Source organism: Rhinatrema bivittatum, chromosome 3 (assembly GCF_901001135.1).
Source record: "Rhinatrema bivittatum chromosome 3, aRhiBiv1.1, whole genome shotgun sequence".
In the NCBI taxonomy this organism is placed as follows: domain Eukaryota; kingdom Metazoa; phylum Chordata; class Amphibia; order Gymnophiona; family Rhinatrematidae; genus Rhinatrema; species Rhinatrema bivittatum.
Window position 1 is genome coordinate 3,877,003 of NC_042617.1, and position 19,694 is coordinate 3,896,696.

Sequence of the window (19,694 nt, forward strand, 5' to 3'; positions counted from 1 at the left end):
TGGCCGGAACATAGAGTTATTTCCCTTAATGTTAAGGGTCTAAACCACCCACACAAGTGCTCACTTTTGGAGCGAGAGTTAGCTAGCGGAGCTTCTATAGGGCTAATTCAGGAAACCCATTTACGAAAGCGTTATGAACATATCTTATCGTACAGGCCATTCCCTCACAAGTTTCTAGGGGCCTGTACTAAAGATTCCAAATATGCTGGGGTGGGTATTCTGATAGCCAAGGATTTTACTCATGAGGTCCTTTCATTTCTGGCTGACCCCCAAGGGCGATATGTTCTGCTAAAGATACGTGTAGGAGATGAGGTTTGGACTGTGGTTACTATATATGCCCCAAACATGGGATAAGGTCCTTTCTTCAAGGCCACAGACAATCTGTTATTGCAACATGCTGCCGGGTCTCTACTACTTGGAGGGGATTTCAATATCACTATTAACCCCACTATTGATAATTCTGCCCAGGTATCCTATGCTGCGAGGTCCTTCCTGAAATCCTTGGTAGACAGATGGGATCTCCATGATGTATGACGGCACAGATTTCCCGCTTCCCGTTCTTATACATATTATTTCACATATTATTCTACTGCCCACCACTCCTACTCTAGGATCTATTTTTTTGTAGTTGATTCCCAGCTGTAGAATAGGGTAGTGGAAGCAGGGATAGACCCAATCACCTGGACGGATCCTGCGCCAATAAACTTAGCAATTAAAGTCACTACATCCCATCTGGGGAAAAGATTCTGGAGACTGAATGAGTCCTTATTAACTGACTAGGCTTTTTTGAAGAGTTTGGAGCAACGACTGCAGTCCTACTTCCATTTGAATTCATCTCCAGAATGCACATCCCCATTGGTGTGGGAATGCTCCAAAGCCATAGCCAGGGTGCTGCTTATTTCGCAAGCTACATAATGCAAAAAGCAGAAAGGGGAAAAGAGAGCTTCCATTGCCCGACTCTCTAGTCAGCACCAGCACCACGGTCTACTGGCAGCTAGAAAGGGTGAGGGCGGAGTTACATATTCTAGATGCAGATGCTACCGCTCTAGCCTTAGAGATTACTAAGCAACAATTTTATGAAGAAAGCAATAAGGTGGGTTGCCTCCTGGCTAGACGCCTTAAGAAAGTCTTAGCTCAAAACAACATAGCTAGAATTAAAAACGCTAGCGGTGAGGTATTTACGACCTCTGATGATATACGCCAATGCTTTGCTGAGTTTTACTCAGATCTCTATGGGATGGACCAAACTATAAAGGATGGGGATATTGATAGCTATTTGGAACAGGTTGTCTTATCCAATCTGACGCCAAAACAGCAAACTCTGTTAGATGAACCCATAACAGACATGGAAGTCCAATATGCTATCAAAATGCTGAAGGCCGGAAAGGCACCGGGACTTGATGATCTCTCAGGGGCCTATTATAAGAAACTAGCGCCCACTTTAGTTGGCCCTCTGACAGAAATGTTCAATTCGCTGAGAGGTCATGTGGGTCTCGCAGCCCATGCTAATGTTGCAGGCATCAAAGTTATAGCCAAGCCTGGGCGGGATCCTGAGCTTTGCGGTTCCTACAGAACGATATCTTTGATAAATCTTGACCGCAAGATTCTAGCACGAATTTTAGCGGAGCGCCTAAAGTCTATCCTGCCGGGCTTGATTCATAACGATCAGGTTGGATTTGTCCCATCTAGGATGGCTAGTGATAATATTCGGAAGGTCATTGATATTATTGACTGGGTCCAGGGTAAACAAATTCCTGCAGTGTTGTTAGCTATCGATGCCGAAAAGGCTTTTGACCTTGTTCATTGGCCTTTTCTTTTCCAAGTCTTACAAAAAATGGGATTTGGCAAATACTTCCAACACTGGGTGAGGGTACTCTATGACTCCCCGAAGGCTCGGGTGAAGGTGAACGGAGGCTACAGTTCCTGCTTTGATATTCAGAGAGGTACTAGGCAAGGATGTCCAATCTCGCCGATGTTATTTGCCCTCTTCCTAGAGCCCCTGGTCACGAAAGTGCGTAATTCCTCTAGTGTAACTGGTGTGGAACTTGTGGGTATCCACTGCAAAATGTCGCTTTTTGCGGATGATGTCCTATTTACCCTGACCAAACCCCTATGATTCCTTAACAGCAGTGGTGGGCGAGCTAGAGGCCTTTCATAAAGTGGCTGGGTTTCGAGTTAATCATGACAAGTCTGAATTGTTAAATCTTACTCTACCCTTTTTAGAAGTGGACCGCATAGCAGCAGCATTTCACTTCTGCTGGCAAAACAATCTATTAAATACTTGGGAGTACAGATCGGAGCTAAATTGACAGAGCTGTTTGATCATAATTATGCTCCACTGTGGCAGAAAATTGAGCGTGATCTTCATAGTTGGGGGCGGGAACACTTTTCATGGATGGGTCACATAGCGATTTTAAAAATCAATGTCCTACCACGTTTATTGTATCTATTTTCCACTTTACCTGTCCCAGTTCCGAAAGCGATACTCAAAGTGTGGCAAAATAAGTTTTTTGATTATATTTGGAACAAAAGACCACCTAGGGTTGCGCGTGCTGTCCTCTTTCTCCCTCGTAAGAGTGGGGGTAGGGGGGTCCCGAACCTCGCCTGGTATCAGGGGGCGCGGCGCACATGAGGGCGATTGTTGATACTTACCACAAGAATGATATTAAGCAATGGGTATGTTTAGAGCAGGCAATGATTGGGGTCATGCCACTCCAAGCTTTATTTTGGCAGCCAAAGCAAACTTGGCGACCTCTGAATTTCACACCAGTCGCATTACAGACCACGCTTGCCATTTGGTCTCATTGGAAGGGTCAAAGGGTGGGCTCTTTTATTTACCACCAATCAACTTACCTTTTCCATAACCACCAGAGGTGGCAGTAGTGAGCTGGTGTGCCCGGCAGGGCTAAAATCCCTCAGATACTGGAACTGTGATTCCAAGGTTGCTGAGCTGTAAAGAGACTATAGATGGTGAATAGATAGGGTATGCTGTGTTCATAGCCAGTACTAGATGATAACTCACATAAGGTCTTGAGATAGCTCAGTAGCTGGAAAGGGTTAGGCTCTCGAGGAGCGAGTACCTTTCCTATATACCTTCTGAAATAGTAACTCACAAATGTCTGTACATGCAATAGCTTCTGGACAAGGAGAGACCGCACCTTGAATACTGTGTACAATTCTGGTCGCCGCATCTCAAAAAAGATATAATTGCGATGGAGAAGGTACAGAGAAGGGCTACCAAAATGATAAGGGGAATGGAACAACTCCCCTATGAGGAAAGACTAAAGAGGTTAGGACTTTTCAGCTTGGAGAAGAGACGACTGAGGGGGGATATGATAGAGGTGTTTAAAATCATGAGAGGTCTAGAACGGGTAGATGTGAATCGGTTATTTACTCTTTCGGATAGTAGAAAGACTAGGGGACACTCCATGAAGTTAGCATGGGGCACATTTAAAACTAATCGGAGAAAGTTCTTTTTTACTCAACGCACAATTAAACTCTGGAATTTGTTGCCAGAGAATGTGGTTCGTGCAGTTAGTATAGCTGTGTTTAAAAAAGGATTGGATAAGTTCTTGGAGGAGAAGTCCATTACCTGCTATTAAGTTCACTTAGAGAATAGCCACTGCCATTAGCAATGGTTACATGGAATAGACTTAGTTTTTGGGTACTTGCCAGGTTCTTATGGCCTGGATTGGCCACTGTTGGAAACAGGATGCTGGGCTTGATGGACCCTTGGTCTGACCCAGTATGGCATTTTCTTATGTTCTTATGTTCAGAGTATTCAGGAACATAGGCCCTCGAGGAGCGAGTACCGTTTCCTATCGGTAGTCTGAAATAATAACTCACAATGTCCGTCTCTTGCGATCGCTTCCAGGCAATAGAGCATCTTCAGAGGGTTTAGGAACATAGGCCCTCGAGGAGCGAGTACCGGTTCCTTTCTGTAATCTGAAATAGAGAAAGAGAATGAGGCCCCCGAGGAGCGGGTACCCCTGGTAGGTTCGAAGAGGCAATGTTGCAAGAGTGAAGCGGGTCCGAAGGAAATCCCGCAAGCAATCCTTTGGGTGCAAAGTAGTCTTGGACAGCCAAAGCTAGTCCAATCGGAGTCCTTGCTAACGCAATCTGTTAGCAAAAGTAAAGACCTTTTATGTTGGAAGCGGATGACGTTAATACAGGGGAACGCCCCTGAGGTACGCGCCCTTGCTGGTACATACTTCGTAGAGTGCGCGCACCCTACGTCATCAGGAACATGGCGGATCCGCAGCGTCGAGCCGGCCCAGGCACGCCAGGAAGAACCGGCATGGAGAAGCCGCGGCATCAAGCCATCCATCAGGCATGGAGGGAGTCGCCACACAGTTAGAGAGGGTGGAATGAGGCCGAAAGCAGGCACGAACGCAACAGATGGGAATGAAGAGAAGAACCATGGGGGTGGCTTGCTGGAATGGAGGCTACCACCTGGTGATTACTACCCTTACTCAATAAGCCTTTGCACTGTTAATGCAAGTCCAACATTGCTCTCTGCTTCAATGGCAAGGGGAAATGTGGAAAAGAGAATTTGCATTCAGACAACAACCAACAAGAACCGAACTTCACAGTCTGGGTAAACACATAAGCCTGGGGGTAGCTTACTCAATACGGTGGTTACTACCTAAACCAATTAAGCCTGATACATCACTTTGAATGCATATACAGCATTGTTCTCTGCTTCAACGACAGGGGGAAATGTGGAAAAGAGGATTTACATTCAGACAACATCCAACAAGGCATTGATCTGTGCAGTCTGGGTAAACAAGCATCGGGGTAACTTGCTTGATGCAGCAGTTACTACCCTTAACCATTAGCCTTAAGCTCACCTTTGATGCAACTCCAACATTACTCTCTGCATCAATGACAGGAGATGGCAGGAAATTTGAATCAAAAAGTTACCAACAAGGGCCCTGAACTTGGTGGTTGGTGAAACAGATAAGTATGGGAAAATAAGTAAATAAGTGTGGAAGCTTGCTGGGCAGACTGGATGGGCTGATTGGTCTTTTTCTGCTGTCATTTCTATGTTTCTGTGTTTCTATTAATACTGAATGGCTGAGGTCACTGCAGGGCTGTATCTAGGGTGATGTCAGCTTTGAAACCTGACTCCATCTCCATCTGCTGGCAAGGGAGCATAACCCATTGGTCCTGAGTCCATCTGTCTACACTAAGGAAAATGAAATTATCAGTTAAGTAATTTCTCCTATAAGTGACACCAAATTGACTCATAAGCCACCTTCCTGCAGCGTGACATGAGACAGGCTGCAGCTGTCAGCACTGTGACACAGCAGCCTCTCTCTCTCTTCTGAACATCCTTGTACTTTGAACAGTAGGCAGGAAGCCTACATAATTTCACTCTTCCGCCGTTTCTACAGAGAACAGAGGGGAGGAACCGCTGCATTTAATTGTAAACACAGAGCCAAACAGTGAATGATCCTGTCATGTGTTTTTCTGAACCAGAGCAACTGCCCTGTGCAATCCAGATGTCCTGCATCCCACTGACTCCGTGCATGCAGCGATGGTGAAGGACATTACAGAAAACTGTGACAACCCACAAACCTGCCGGTACAGGCAATAGCACCAACGTGCACCCACTCTTCTCAGGGGCGTTTTCTTTATTCCCCTTCCTCTGATGACCTGGCAGGAGGGGGTGGCTCCTCTCCCTGGTCCTGTGGGCTGCTAGCAGGAGCTGACTCCTCTCCCTGATCCAGCGACAGGAGGTGGCCGCTTCATACTCCCAGACCCTTTAAGGCTGCTGAAACTGAGCAAGCTTGCAAGCTGCATTCCCAAGGGCTGGTGCAATACATCTCTCTTTGTATAAATGTAGGCTGCTTTCAGCACATCTAACACGGGCCGAAGGTCTTACTGCTCAGATATAATCTTCACAGTGAAGAGAGACAAGGGGCAGAGCTCCCTGTCTCCTGGGCAGGTGAGAGTGAGTATAGGGCCACTGAGATACAGGCGCTTATTGCAAAGGAGACGAAACGTTGCCAACTTCCTCACAGCACAGCACGGCGCCTGCACCTGAGAGTCGGGCCCAGGGAGCCGCAGCACCGCTGATTTTCTCATACTGAGCAGCTGCCCCTGACCCCTTTTCCCCGCCCCCGTGAGGGATCCTGCTCCACCAGACTGAAATCACAGAAACACCCCCCCCCTCTTTCTCTAGGACTGCGCAGCCTCTGAAACCCTTGCACTTCCTCCTCTGAGCTCATCTCTCTCTGATTTCTCAGCAGGGTTGGGGGCTATTTTCTTCTCACCCCTCCCTTCACCATTTCCTAATTCCTAAACTTCTTTAGGTGGCTCTGAGCTTTGTTTTTCCTGCTTCCCCGGCAGCCCTGACTCCTTTCCATCTCCCTCACTTCCTGCCTGCTTTCTTCTCTCTCGGGCTCTCCCATCCCCCCATCATTTAATGGTGGAGGACTGGAGTGGCTGCGCTGCCGGGCTGATGCTCAGGCTGTCTGTCTGTCTGTCCGCCATAGACTGAAGGCACAAGGATAAAGATATGACAGTGCTGGCAGCAACGTACAGTATTTTATATTAGTACAGGCCTAAGGGGGCTGCTGGCGCAACCAGACAATGAGCAATTAAGAAAGGAATTAACTCAAGAAAGAAAGCTGCTTGATTCCTATTCAGCAATCTTCATCTAGGTTCATTGGGTTTTAAAATGAGGGTGAGACAGCTGAAGGCTCCCAACCACGGCGTTGGCTGCACTAGGCAGGGTGGTGTATCCTGTATGCTGGACATTTAGGCTGCATCCGGGACTGCCCATCCCCCAAAGTCTCAGATTCCCCTCTTACGACAGCAGCCAGACTCACCTCGCCCAGACGCTGGTCGGAAGAGACAGAAGACTTTCTTATTCATGGCCACAGCACGTCCCAGCTCGTAGCCAACTCCCAACGAAGGCTGCGTTACCTCCGCCACCACCACTGCCAAAAGAGAAACAGTAACGTCACCCAGGCCCAGGATCGCGTTAAATACAGCCCAGCACCCCCCTGCTCCAAATACAGATTTCATGCAAGCAGCCCACCAAGCACCTGCACATACTCACCCCTCTCACACGCCACTCCCTGCGCATACTGACCCCTCTCGCACGCCACTCCTCACCCCTCTCACACGCCACTCCCTGCACATACTCACCCCTCTCACACGCCACTCCCTGCGCATACTGACCCCTCTCGCACGCCACTCCTCACCCCTCTCACACGCCACTCCCTGCACATACTCACCCCTCTCACACGCCACTCCCTGCGCATACTGACCCCTCTCGCACGCCACTCCTCACCCCTCTCACACGCCACTCCCTGCACATACTCACCCTCTCACACGCCACTCCCTGCGCATACTGACCCCTCTCGCACGCCACTCCTCACCCCTCTCACACGCCACTCCCTGCACATACTGACCCCTCTCGCACGCCACTCCTCACCCCTCTCACACGCCACTCCCTGCACATACTCACCCCTCTCACACGCCACTCCCTGCACATACTCTCTGCACATACTCCCTGCACACACAGCAATTCTACAGACACCTCAGGATACACCACCTCACCGCAAGTCAGAGATCTGGGAGTAATCCTAGACAACAGATTCAGCCTCAATAAATTCGTAAACAACACTACTAAAGAATGCTTCTTTAAATTACAAGTTTTAAAGAAACTAAAGCCACTTCTACGCTACAGAGATTTCCGCACAGTTCTCCAAGCCATCATTCTCCCGAAACTAGACTATTGCAATTCACTCCTGCTGGGACTTCCCGCCTGCTCCACTAAACCCCTCCAGATGGTCCTAAATGCCACAGCAAGAATTCTCACCAACGCCAAAAAAAAAGACCACATCACCCCGATCCTCCAGCATCTCCATTGGCTTCCCATTAAATACAGGATACAGTTCAAAAGCAGCATGATGATTCATAAGACCCTACATAGCATCTCTCCACTCAACTTAACCTTCCAGCTTCAACCACACTCTTCCAAAAAGCCAACTAGAAGGGCATACCAGAACAGAATGATCACCCAATCTGCAAAATCCTCCCTGAGAAAACGCGCCCTATCCACTGCGGGCCCGTCTCTCTGGAACTCTCTACCACCAGACCTCCGCCTTGAGCGTGCCATACTACTTTTAAGGCAAAACTCAAGACTTGGCTCTTCCTGCAAGCATTCCCAGAGAGCTAAGAACTAGAAGATATAACAACCCCTGTCCTTTGGTTTTAATGTATTGTTCTCTGCCTTATTTTATTTTATTATTATTATTATTATTTGCCTCATTTATGTGTTTAAAGTTGAGCTTAGTTTGTGTTCTTCTTTATTATAGATCAATTGTTTGATATTTTCCATGATCTGTTCCATGTAAACCGCCACCCGGCGGTAGTTATCCCTGTTACCTGTGAACCGGAGTGATATGTATTGTATACAGGAACTCCTGGTATATAAAAACAAATAAATAAATAAATAAATAAATAAATACTCACCCCTCTCACACGCCACTCCCTGCACTCCCCTCCACAACGTAACCCCCCCCGTGCCCTTCCCACAACGTAACCCCTCCATGTCCTTCCCATAATGTAACCCCCCCACAACATAACCCCCCCGTGCCCTTCCCACAACATAACCCCCCCACGCCCCTTCCCACAACGTAACCCCCCCCGTGCCCTTCCCACAACGTAATCCCCCCATGCCCTTCCCACAACGTAACCCCTCCATGTCCTTCCCATAATGTAACCCCCCCACAACGTAACCCCCCCCGTGCCCTTCCCACAACGTAACCCCCCACGCCCCTTCCCACAACGTAACCCCCCCGTGCCCTTCCCACAACGTAACCCCCCCGTGCCCCTTCCCACAACGTAACCCCCCCATGTCCTTCCCATAATGTAACCCCCCCACAACGTAACCCCCCCACGCCCCTTCCCACAACGTAACCCCCCCGTGCCCCTTCCCACAACGTAACCCCCCCATGCCCTTCCCACAACGTAACCCCTCCATGCCCGTCCTCAGAATGTAACCCCCCCATGCCCTTCCCACAACGTAACCCCTCCATGCCCTTCCCACAACGTAACCCCTCTATGCCCGTCCTCAGAATGTAACCCCCCCATGCCCTTCCCACAACGTAACCCCTCCATGCCCTTCCCACAACGTAACCCCTCCATGCCCTTCCCACAACGTAACCCCTCTATGCCCGTCCTCAGAATGTAACCCCCCCATGCCCTTCCCACAACGTAACCCCTCCATGCCCTTCCCACAACGTAACCCCTTTATGCCCATCCTCAGAATGTAACCCCCCCATGCCCTTCCCACAACGTAACCCCTCCATGCCCGTCCTCAGAATGTAACCCCTCCATGCCCGTCCCCACAACGTAACCCCTCCATGCCCTTCCCACAATGTAACCCCTCCATGCCCGTCCTCAGAATGTAACTCCTCCATGCCCTTCCCACAACGTAACCCCTCCATGCCCGTCCTCAGAATGTAACCCCTCCATGCCCGTCCCCACAACGTAACCCCTCCATGCCCGTCCTCAGAATGTAACTCCTCCATGCCCGTCCTCAGAATGTAACCCCTCCATGCCCGTCCTCACAATGTAACCCCTCTATGCCCGTCCTCACAATGTAACCCCTCCATGCTCGTCCCCACTATTAAAAGCTTCTATAGTGCTGCTATGTGCACCCAGCGCTGTACGTATAACACTTCCTACTCTACAAAGTTTACAATGGAGATCTTCAAGTCCATCCACCAGTCATGTTCCTTTAGCCACATTGTGGTTGCTTGGGAAACAGCCAGGAGTAGAAAGTGAGGCCAACTCTGGCTGCTTCTAAACAAGCAAAAGGCTTCATTTACAGGACAAACACAACACAGCATAGGCCTCTTACCTCAGCAGCCCCTTGTGTTAAATCAGTCAAGCATAAGAAATTATTATTATTTTATTTGTATACCATCAGTCTGGTAAGACAATCTTGGCAGTTCACCATAATTTAAAAATACAGGTATGTAATGACAAATAACACACACACAAACTACATTAAAAATCATTCTTAAAATACAAAATTGAACTAGACTAATACTGTCCTGCTGTGAGGCCGAGAAGCAAGGTTAACGTAACTTCACTGTTAACCTATCTCTGTCTCTGCAAAAGTGGTGCCGAATAGCCACGTTTTTAATGCCTTTCTGATGATCTTAATATCTGGTTCACGTCTTAGCTCGACGGGCATGGTGTTCCAGACTACGGAGATAGATCTTTCCCTTTCACTCAGATGAGCACTCCGCTAACCAGTGGTATCTGTAGGAGACCTTTATTTGCCATCACGTTCTATTGGGTAGGTAAAGATGTAAGGGCGCATTTAACCAAGTAAGATTTTTGTTATATAAAGAGTTGTGATTTTGTACTGGGCTCTCTATTTAATGGGGAGCCAGTGCAAAGATTGTAGAGTTGAGGTGAAATGATCCAATTTGTTACAACCTGTGCACTTTGCAGAATCTGTGATGGGCGGATTGTGGTCTGAGGTAAACCAGGTAGTAAGGAGTTGCAATAATCAAATTCGTTGAAAATTTGTGTTTGTAAAACTGTTCTATAATCATCACGATGCAATAATGGTTTTAGTTTTTTTAACGTATTTAATTTGAGATAACCATTCTTGAGTTTCAGATTTGTGTGTTTTTTCATTGAAAAAGTACTGTCTGTGATGACACCTAAGTCACAACCATATTCAGAGAATTCAATTTTTATCTGACCGTTTAGATCAGCAATAGGAAGAGAGAGGGTACATCTGATATTTTTCTGTTTAGAAGGATGATTTCTGTTTTGTCTGGATTTAGGACAAGTTTCATTTGTCGCAATGGTTGTGTAATGCTAGAAAAATACATTTCTAGTAATTTTAGCGAATGGTCTATGGATATATTGATTGCTATTAGAAACTGGATATCTTCCGCATACACAAAATATTTAATGCTCGTGCTCGATAGCAGAAGACAAAGTGGACGCATGTATATATTGAACAGTATTGCTGACAATGATGATCCTTGCGGTAGTCCAGTTTCTAATTTAAATGAATCGGATGCGTAACTTTCGATTCTTACTCTATAGGAGCGGTCATTAGGAATGATGAAAACCATTTTAGAACATTGCTATTTATACCTATTTCTTTTAATCTAATGATCATGATGTTGTGATCAACTGTGTCGAAGGCAGCTGACAGGTCCAGCAGGACCAGAAGATATGCACAGCCTGAGACATAACCAGGTAGGACCGGGTCTTGCAAAGCCAGTAATAGTGTTTCTATACTGTAGTTTTTCTTAAAGCCGTGTTGTGCTGGGAATAATAAATTGTTGGTATCTAAATAATCTGAGAGTTCTGCCAAAACTGCTTTTCAAATATTTTGGCTAAAGCTGGCAGGTTTGAAACTGGTCTGTAGTTGTTGAAATTGTTTCTCTCTTTTTTTATTTGCTTTCAGGGCTGGTTTGGATGTCAGCTGGCTTCCTGCCTCCTCCACCCTCCTGGGCCCTGCTTTCTTATGCACGGCTGAAGGGACCTTCCCTGATCCCAGAAACCCTTGTGGGGTTGGGTCTTAAGGACCAGACCGAGAGCTTTGGAGTTTCTTACAGTAGATGCTCCCTGTGAAGGAGTGACCCAATTTCCCCTCCATAGCCTGGTCCACCTTAAATCCTAGCACGAGAGCGAGCGCTGTGGGTGGGGGATAAAAGTGTAAGCCCAGGAGGCCCAGCCTCTTCAGGAGTAGCAGCTCCTCAGCTCTCTCTGAGAAGTTGTATTCAATGTTATTACTGCAAAGTTAGGCGGCTGTTGCTAGTATTATTTGTAGATTATATTAATAAAGTTGAACTTGCATGAGAAAAGGTTGGCGTCAGCGTGGTTCCTGCTCATAACAATATACCGTATTTTTCGCTCCATAAGACGCCCCTAGGATTCAGAGGGGGAAAATTAAAAAAAAAATAAAATATATAGTGGGCTAAACCGGCTCTGTTCCCGGGCGTCTGTGCGTCTTATGGAGCAAATTAGGGGAGTGCATACAATTATTTTGTCCCCGTTTCGTTTTCGGGTCTGGGGAGGGCCATTTCGGTCCACTCCCTGGATCAGAAAACTTTTATCGTTCTCTTTCTGTGGGATAAAAACAAACAAACCCCCCTCCCCCATCCTAACCCTTTAAATGTAATTATCTACAACTCCCCACCCTCCTGACCCCCCCAAGACTTGCCAAAAGTCCCTGGTGGTCCAGCGGGGGTCCGGGAGCGATCTCCTGCACTTGGGCCGTCGGCTGCCAGTAATCAAAATGGCGCCGATAGCTTTTGCCCTTAATATGTCACAGGGGCTACCGCTGCCATTGGTCGGCCCCTGTGACATAGTGAGGGCAAAGGGCCATCAGCGCCATTTTGATTACTGGCAGCCGATGGCCCAAGTGCAGGAGATGGCTCCTGGACCCCCCCGCTGGACCACCAGGGACTTTTGGCAAGTCTTGGGGGGGGGGGGGTGTCGTAGTTCGTTTTCTGGGGGTTTTTTACATTTGCTCCATAAGACGCACAGACATTTCCCTCCCCCACTTCTGGGGGGGGGAAAAGTGCGTCTTATGGAGCAAAAAATACGGTAAATATGCCATACTGGGTCAGGCCAAGGGTCCATCAAGGCCAGTATCTTGTGTCCAACAGTAGCGAACCAGGCCACAAGATTTCACTCAATCATCCTCAAACTCCCTCTACGGTAACTGGGAGCAGCCACGGCTTGTGAAACTGCCAGGAGAATGGAAGGAGGCAGACTCCAGGTCGTTCACACACACAGTTTTATTTGCACAACACAAAAAGACACAGTGCAAAGGCTGCTTACCTCAGCAGATCTAAAATGCAGTTCCACAAGCATCAAACAGCAGTAGTTACGCCTACATGCTGGCTTCTTATCTTCCTGGGGCCTCTCTAACTTTCTGGGCCCTGACTCATCCTGTGGTAAGAGAAGCCTCCCTTCTCCCAGAATCTCTTGCAAAGCTTAAGGTTCTTAAGGAGAACTTGCCAAAGAGCTATGACCGGTTCTTTATTTAAACTCTTTATTTTCAAGGTTTTACTATAAGAAAATTATTACTTACCTGCTAATTTTCGTTCCTGTAGTACCATGGATCAGTCCAGACAGTGGGTTATGTCCCAATCCAGCAGATGGAGTCAGCACAAGCTTTGAGGGGGCGTATCCATATATACTACTACCCCCTCTGCAGGAGTTCAGTATCGAGTATATCAAAGCCAGAGTAGAAACCCCCGAAGGATCAAGTTTGTGGAAACAGATAATGAAAACAATTGTAACCGCAACAAGTAACTGCAAACATCCTACCAACTTGTAGGGAGCTGTGAAAAACAGCGAAAAGAAACGACTGTGAAGACACAGAACACTGCGAGCAAGAAGTAGCGCAGAGCTGAGCAGGATCAAGAACCCAAACGCGGTGGGCGTCTGGACTGATCCATGGTACTACAGGAACGAAAATTAGCAGGTAAGTAATAATTTTCTTTTCCCTGTACGTACCTGGATCAGTCCAGACAGTGGGATGTACCCAAGCTTCCCTAAATCGGGTGGGGTCCTGCGAGGCCTGCTCGGAGAACCTGCTCGCCAAAGTGTCCAGAGACTGAAGAGGCGAGGTGCAGACGATAGTGCCTCGAGAACGTGTGTAACGATTTCCAGGTGGCTGCCCTACAAATTTCCTGCGAGGATACCGAGCGAACCTCCGCCCAGGAAGCCGCCTGAGAACGTGTAGAATGCGCTACGATTCCGGGTGGGGGAGTCCGACCCGCCCCAATGTAGGAAGCAGCAATGCCGGCCTTCAGCCATCTGGCAATGGTAGTCTTCGAGGCCTGAGACCCCTTCTTAGGACCGGCCCAGAGTACGAAGAGATGGTCAGAGGTCCGGAACTCATTTGTAGCCTCCAGATAGAGGCGCAGAGTGCGCTTGACATTCAAGAGACGGAGAGATTTCGGCTCTGAGGAAGAGAAGGATGGCAACTCCACCGTCTGGTTCACATGGAATGCAGAAACCACCTTCGGAAGGAAGGAGGGAACGGTGCGAAGCGAAACTCCAGAGTCGGAGAAACGGAGATAGGGCTCTCTACACAACAGAGCCTGCAGCTCCGAGATGCGTCGAGCGGAACAGATGGCCACAAGAAATACAGTCTTGAGAGTGAGATCCTTTATCGTTGCGCTGCGCAGCGGCTCGAACGGTGGTCCCGACAGGGAGCGAAGCACAGGTTAAGACTTCCAGGAGGGACAAGGGTCCCGTAACGGAGGACGCATATGCTTGACACCCTTGAGAAAACGAGCAATGTCAGGATACTGTAGAAGAGAGCCCCCATCGCTCAACAGCGAGCCAAGGGCGGCCACCTGAACCCGTAGTGAATTATAGGCGAGCCCTTTTTCCACCCCCGCCTGTAGAAACTGAAGGATCTGAGGTACAGAAGCCTTAGCGGGTCTCGTGGCCTGGCTGGTACACCACAGCTCGAACATAGGCCGCCGACGTCGATGTCTTTCGTGCCCTCAATAGCGTGGATACTACCGCCTCCGGGTAGCCCCGACGCCGGAGGCGGCGCCTCACAAAAGCCAGGCCGCAAGACAGAAGAGTTCTGCCTGCTCGAAAAATACCGGGCCCTGATGTAGGAGCTGGGGGAGGTGCCCCAGCCTGATTGGCCCGTCGATCACCAGCTGTAGCAGGTCCGCAAACCAGGGTCGCATGGGCCATTCCGGGGCGACGAAAACCACGGTCCCCTGATGGCTTTCTATTCTGAGGAGCATCCTGCCCACCAGGGGCCATGGTGGAAAAGCGTAGAGCAGAAGATGTGGCGGCCACGGGAGGACCAGGGCATCCACTCCCTCCGCGCCGCGCTCTCTCCGGCAACTGAAGAAGCGTGGAGCCTTGGCGTTGAGAGCGGACGCCATCAGATCCAAGTGGGGGGCCCCCCACCGATGGACGAGGAGTTGCATCGCTTTGTCGGAGAGAGACCACTCTCCGGGGTCCAGCAGTTGACGACTGAGGAAGTCCGCCTGGATGTTGTCCACACCGGCGATGTGCGAGGCCGCTAGCCGGACGAGATGACGCTCCGCCCATTGCATCAGCAGCGCCGCCTCGAGCGCGACCTGCGGGCTGCGCGTGCCTCCTTGTCGGTTGATGTAGGCCACGGTGGTAGCGTTGTCCGATAGGATTCTGACTTCCCGGTTCCGAAGAAGCGGGAGGAAATGTCGCAGAGCTAGCCGGACCGCTCTGGTTTCCAGACGGTTGATTGACCACTTCGCCTCCACCGTGGACCACGTCCCCTGCGTGGCGCTTCGATCGCAGACTGCACCCCAGCCTGCTAGACTGGCATCGGTGGTCACCACCACCCAATTTGGCAGATCGAGGGACACGCCACGGGCCAGGTTCGGCGGATCCAACCACCAGCCCAGACTGTCCCTGGCATTCTGCGGGAGCAGGAGAATCATCTGGTAGTCCTGCGATACTGGTTTCCAACGGGAGAGGAGTGCCCACTGTAAGGTCCTGATGTGCGTGAAAGCCCAAGGTACAAGGTCGATGGTGGACCCCATCACTCCCAGGAGTTGCAGGTAGTCCCAGGAGGTGGGCTCTGGTAACGCAGAGAACCGTCGTGTGTGATCCCGCAAGGATTGAGCTTTGTCCTGGCGCAGAAAAACTTTGCCCAGTAGGGTTTCGAAGGTCGCCCCCAAAAAAAACCCAAGCGTTGCGAGGGCATGAGGGAGCTCTTGGAGAAGTTCACTACCCATCCCAGGGAATGTAGAAACCGTACTACTCGAGTCACCGCTGAGCGTCCATGATCGAATGACTTCGCCCAGAGGAGCCAATCGTCCAGATAAGGATGAATCAGGATGCCCTCCTTCCGGAGAGCTGCCGCCACGACTACCATGATCTTGGTGAAGGTGCGCGGCGCCGTCGCCAATCCGAACGGGAGAGCTGTGAACTGAAAATGCTGGTCCAGAATTTTGAAACGAAGGAAACGGTGGTGGTCCGGGTGGATGGGAATGTGCAGGTAGGCCTCCGTTAAGTCCAGGGAGGAGAGGAACTCCCCCCGATGCACCGCCTTAATCACTGACCGGAGCGTTTCCATGCGGAACCGGACGACTCGAAGGGATTTGTTGACTTCCTTGAGGTCTAGGATAGGCCGGAAGGAACCGTCCTTCTTTGGTACGACGAAATAGATGGAATAGTGGCCCGAGCCCACCTCTCCGAAGGGCACGGGCGCAATAGCGCCTATCTCCCGGAGTCTGTCCAGAGTCAGCAGCACCGCTCCTCTCTTGAGGTCCGAGCCACAGGGGGAAAAGATGAACCTTCCCTGCGGGGGGCGGACAAATTCCAATGCGTAGCCGTGTTTTATGGTATCCAGGACCCACTGGTCCGAGGTGATCCGTGCCCACTCCGCGTAGAAATACGTTAGTCGGTCCCCAATCCTGGGGACAGGGGAGTGGGCGAGACTGGCATCATTGTAAAGACTTGGTATAGGGGTTCCCGGTTCCGGGAGTAGTGCGTGCGGGCCGACGCCCGCGAAAGGAGCGCGACCAGGGCTGAGACCTGGGGGCGGATGACCGAGAGCCCGCCTGTCTGTATCCCCTGTAGCGCCGTTGCGCTCTGGCTCTGGTCCGAGAAGAAGAAAATGCTCTGGATGGTCGAAACCTATCCTCCGGCAGGCGATGAACAGCGTTCTCCCCCAGGGACTTGATGATCTGGTCCAAATCCTCCCCGAAGAGGAACTTGCCCCTGAAGGGAAGAGAGCCCAGACTCGACTTAGAGGACGTATCAGCTGCCCAATTGCGTAGCCACAGTAGTCGTCGTGCTGCCACTACCGAAACCATGGATCTTGCGAGGACCCGAAAAAGGTCGTACGAGGCGTCCGCCCCATACGCCACCGCGGCTTCTAGCCGATCTGCCTGGGCAGCCTCATCGGACTGCAGGTTCTGAGACGTGAGGGGTGAGACCTCGAAAACCCGCTTAAGGAAAACTTCCAACTTACGATCCTGTGTGTCCCGCAACGCCGCACCTCCCGTCACTGGGATAGTCGTCCTCTTCGTGACCGCCGACACTGCGGAGTCCACCTTTGGGACCTTGATGAGGTCCAGAAATCTTCGGGGAGCGGGTGCAGCTTTTCCATAGCCCGGCTGCTCTTCAGGGAGGCCTCCGGGGTGTCCCATTCCCTGGTGAGAAGTTGTAAAAACGAGTCATGAATGGAAAAGCCCGAGCCCTCGGCCGGAGTGCCGCCAGGACAGGATCTCCCTTCCTTGAAGAAGTGACGACAGCAGGAGCTACTGGGGCAGGCGGGTCTGGTGGCGGGTCCAAATCTAATTCTTGGATGATCTGCGGGATGAGGTCGTCCGTCCGGGAGGTCAAGTCCATGTCCCGCTGGGTCTGGCACCGCCCCCACTGCCGCGGGCGTGGATCGAACCCGGGTAGGGAGGCGGGAGGCCCCCACTCCCGGAGGGTCGGGGGGGGCCGGCGTCGAGGGCGACATCCGAGGGATCTTAGGAGGGGGGGAGTCCCACAGGTGCTTCCAGCCCCTGCAGATAAGCGGTATGCATGAGCAGGATAAACTCCGGAGAGAACCCCGGCCTGCTCGGGTGCGCTTCGGGGGCGGCGTGGTTCCTGCTCCCTGGCTCTGGGTGCTTGGTTCCTGCACCAAAATCGGGGGAACACCCCCGCTGGTAGAGTCCTCCAGGGATCCGTTCTCCCTCGTGGCCTCCAGGGATTCGTTCCCCCTCGTGGCCTGCGCCTCAGGGCGCTCAGAATGTAAAATGGCCGCCGTTCCCGCCAAAAATGGCGGAGTGGCCGGCCCGCGCCGCCCGGGCAAAAAAGAGAAATCAGTCAGGGACTGTGAGGTACCTTCCCCCCCGGGAAGGCATCGTGCACAGATGCCCTCCCGGGAAATCCGGGACCCCGGGTCTCCGCAGGCCGCACAGCGGGACGGCCGCGGCATCGGGATCGCTGTAGGAGAAAAGAAAAAGCCACGGGGGGGGGGCCACGCGCACAAAAGCGCCGCTGCGGGGGGGCCCGGTCGGCCCGCTGTCCGAAAATAGAGGAGGGTGCCGCGGGGGGGCCTTCCCGGCCACACGACCCGCCCCAGACATCTTTCCCTAAATGGCTCAGCAGCCCATGAGGAGCTGTAAAATGGCCGCGGATGAGGGAGTAAAGAGCGAAGAGGCCGGCTCCACCGGCTTTCACAGGCACCGGGGGCTGAGCTGTGAAGGAAAAAACTACAAAGGAAAAACAAACTTACCCCTGGCTGCAACGAGAAATAAACAGCAAGGCCGCAGAGAAGAGACAAGGAAGATAAGCCACTCCCCAGAAGTTGAAAGAACTCTGCCTTTTTTTTTTTTTTTTTTAACTTAATACAAACTTGATACAAACTTGATCCACAGAAAAAGACAACAACAAGCCATAATCAAGCAAGAAAGTGAAGAAAAAGGAAAAGGAGGGGAAGCCTGATTCCCCTACTCGCATCTGCTGGAGTCAGAAGATACTGAACTCCTGCAGAGGGGGTAGTAGTATATATGGATACGCCCCCTCAAAGCTTGTGCTGACTCCATCTGCTGGATTGGGGACATAACCCACTGTCTGGACTGATCCAGGTACGTACAGGGAACGGGGGTCTTTCCCTGTTTTGCAAGAAGCCTTCCAATTGGTCAGGATCAAAAAATATATACTTATAGGTGCCAAGTTTAAGAACACACTTACATGGAAACGGAAGAAGAAAAGTCGTTCCTATATCAATCACTCGTTTTTTAAGCAAAAATGCTTTCCTTCTTAATTGGGTTGCTCTCGTAGCAATGTCGGGGAAAATAGCAAGATGTTGACCTAAAACTCTTTTCTCCATGAGACAGAAAAACATCTGCATGGTCCAAATTTTGTCAGATTCAAGAACAAAAACAACTAATAAAGTTGCATAGCCAGATATTTTGAGAATCCTGTATTAAAGCTGTGAGATTATCTAAAGGATTAATTTGCGAGGAAGGACTCCCAGGAGGTAAAGAAACCTGCCTGGATGGTAAGTAAAAAGCTTCAGTAATAGGTGGAATAGAGGATTGAGGAACATTACGGACCTCAGTATAGAACTTCTGAAGTAACTCTACTGCAGATACTGAAACAGATTTAGGAAAATTTAATATCCTCAAATGCAAACACCTAAAACAATTCTCTAAAGCTTCCAATCTACATTGACAAACTTCTTGGTCCTTAACCAAAGTCACATCAGTGTTTCCTAAGGTCTCGCATTTCTGTTCGAAATGAGTAATGTGCTGCGTAGAAGCCTTTAAAAGCTTGATCTTGCCCAGAAATCAGATTTTGAACTTGAGCAACAGTAGCAACTGAATTATCAAATCTAGTCCCCAACGATTGTTCCAGTCCTTTAATGGCAATCCAGACTGACACCATGGTGACCTGTGCTGGTCTCTGAGGCACTGGCAAAAGACAAATTGCCAGTAGGAATCTTGGATGACAACAACAAACCTTGGACTCCCTCCCACAGGGGAATCGTCCGGAACATCTTGTACTAGTTCCTGATTCACCTGACGTCCAGACACTAGAGCAGGTTCTAGAACAGGTGGTGGGCGGAGGTCAGGGCTTAGAGAGATGGCATTCACAGAAGCGACAGGAGAAGACCTGTCTAGCTGAACCAGCCCTGAGCTTGAGGGTTGAAAATATCCTGGAATGGT

General features: G+C 50.2%; 1 protein-coding gene across 1 annotated transcript in view; it reads right to left on the minus strand.

Moving 5' to 3' along the window:
• The window catches only part of DNPH1 (2'-deoxynucleoside 5'-phosphate N-hydrolase 1), a 58,571-nt gene that overhangs the window by 19,921 nt on the left and 18,956 nt on the right, over positions 1–19,694 (minus strand). The window contains exon 3 of the mRNA XM_029592818.1: positions 6,837–6,947. Coding sequence (XP_029448678.1) covers positions 6,837–6,947 — 111 coding nt within the window. The remainder of the gene's footprint in view (positions 1–6,836; positions 6,948–19,694) is intronic.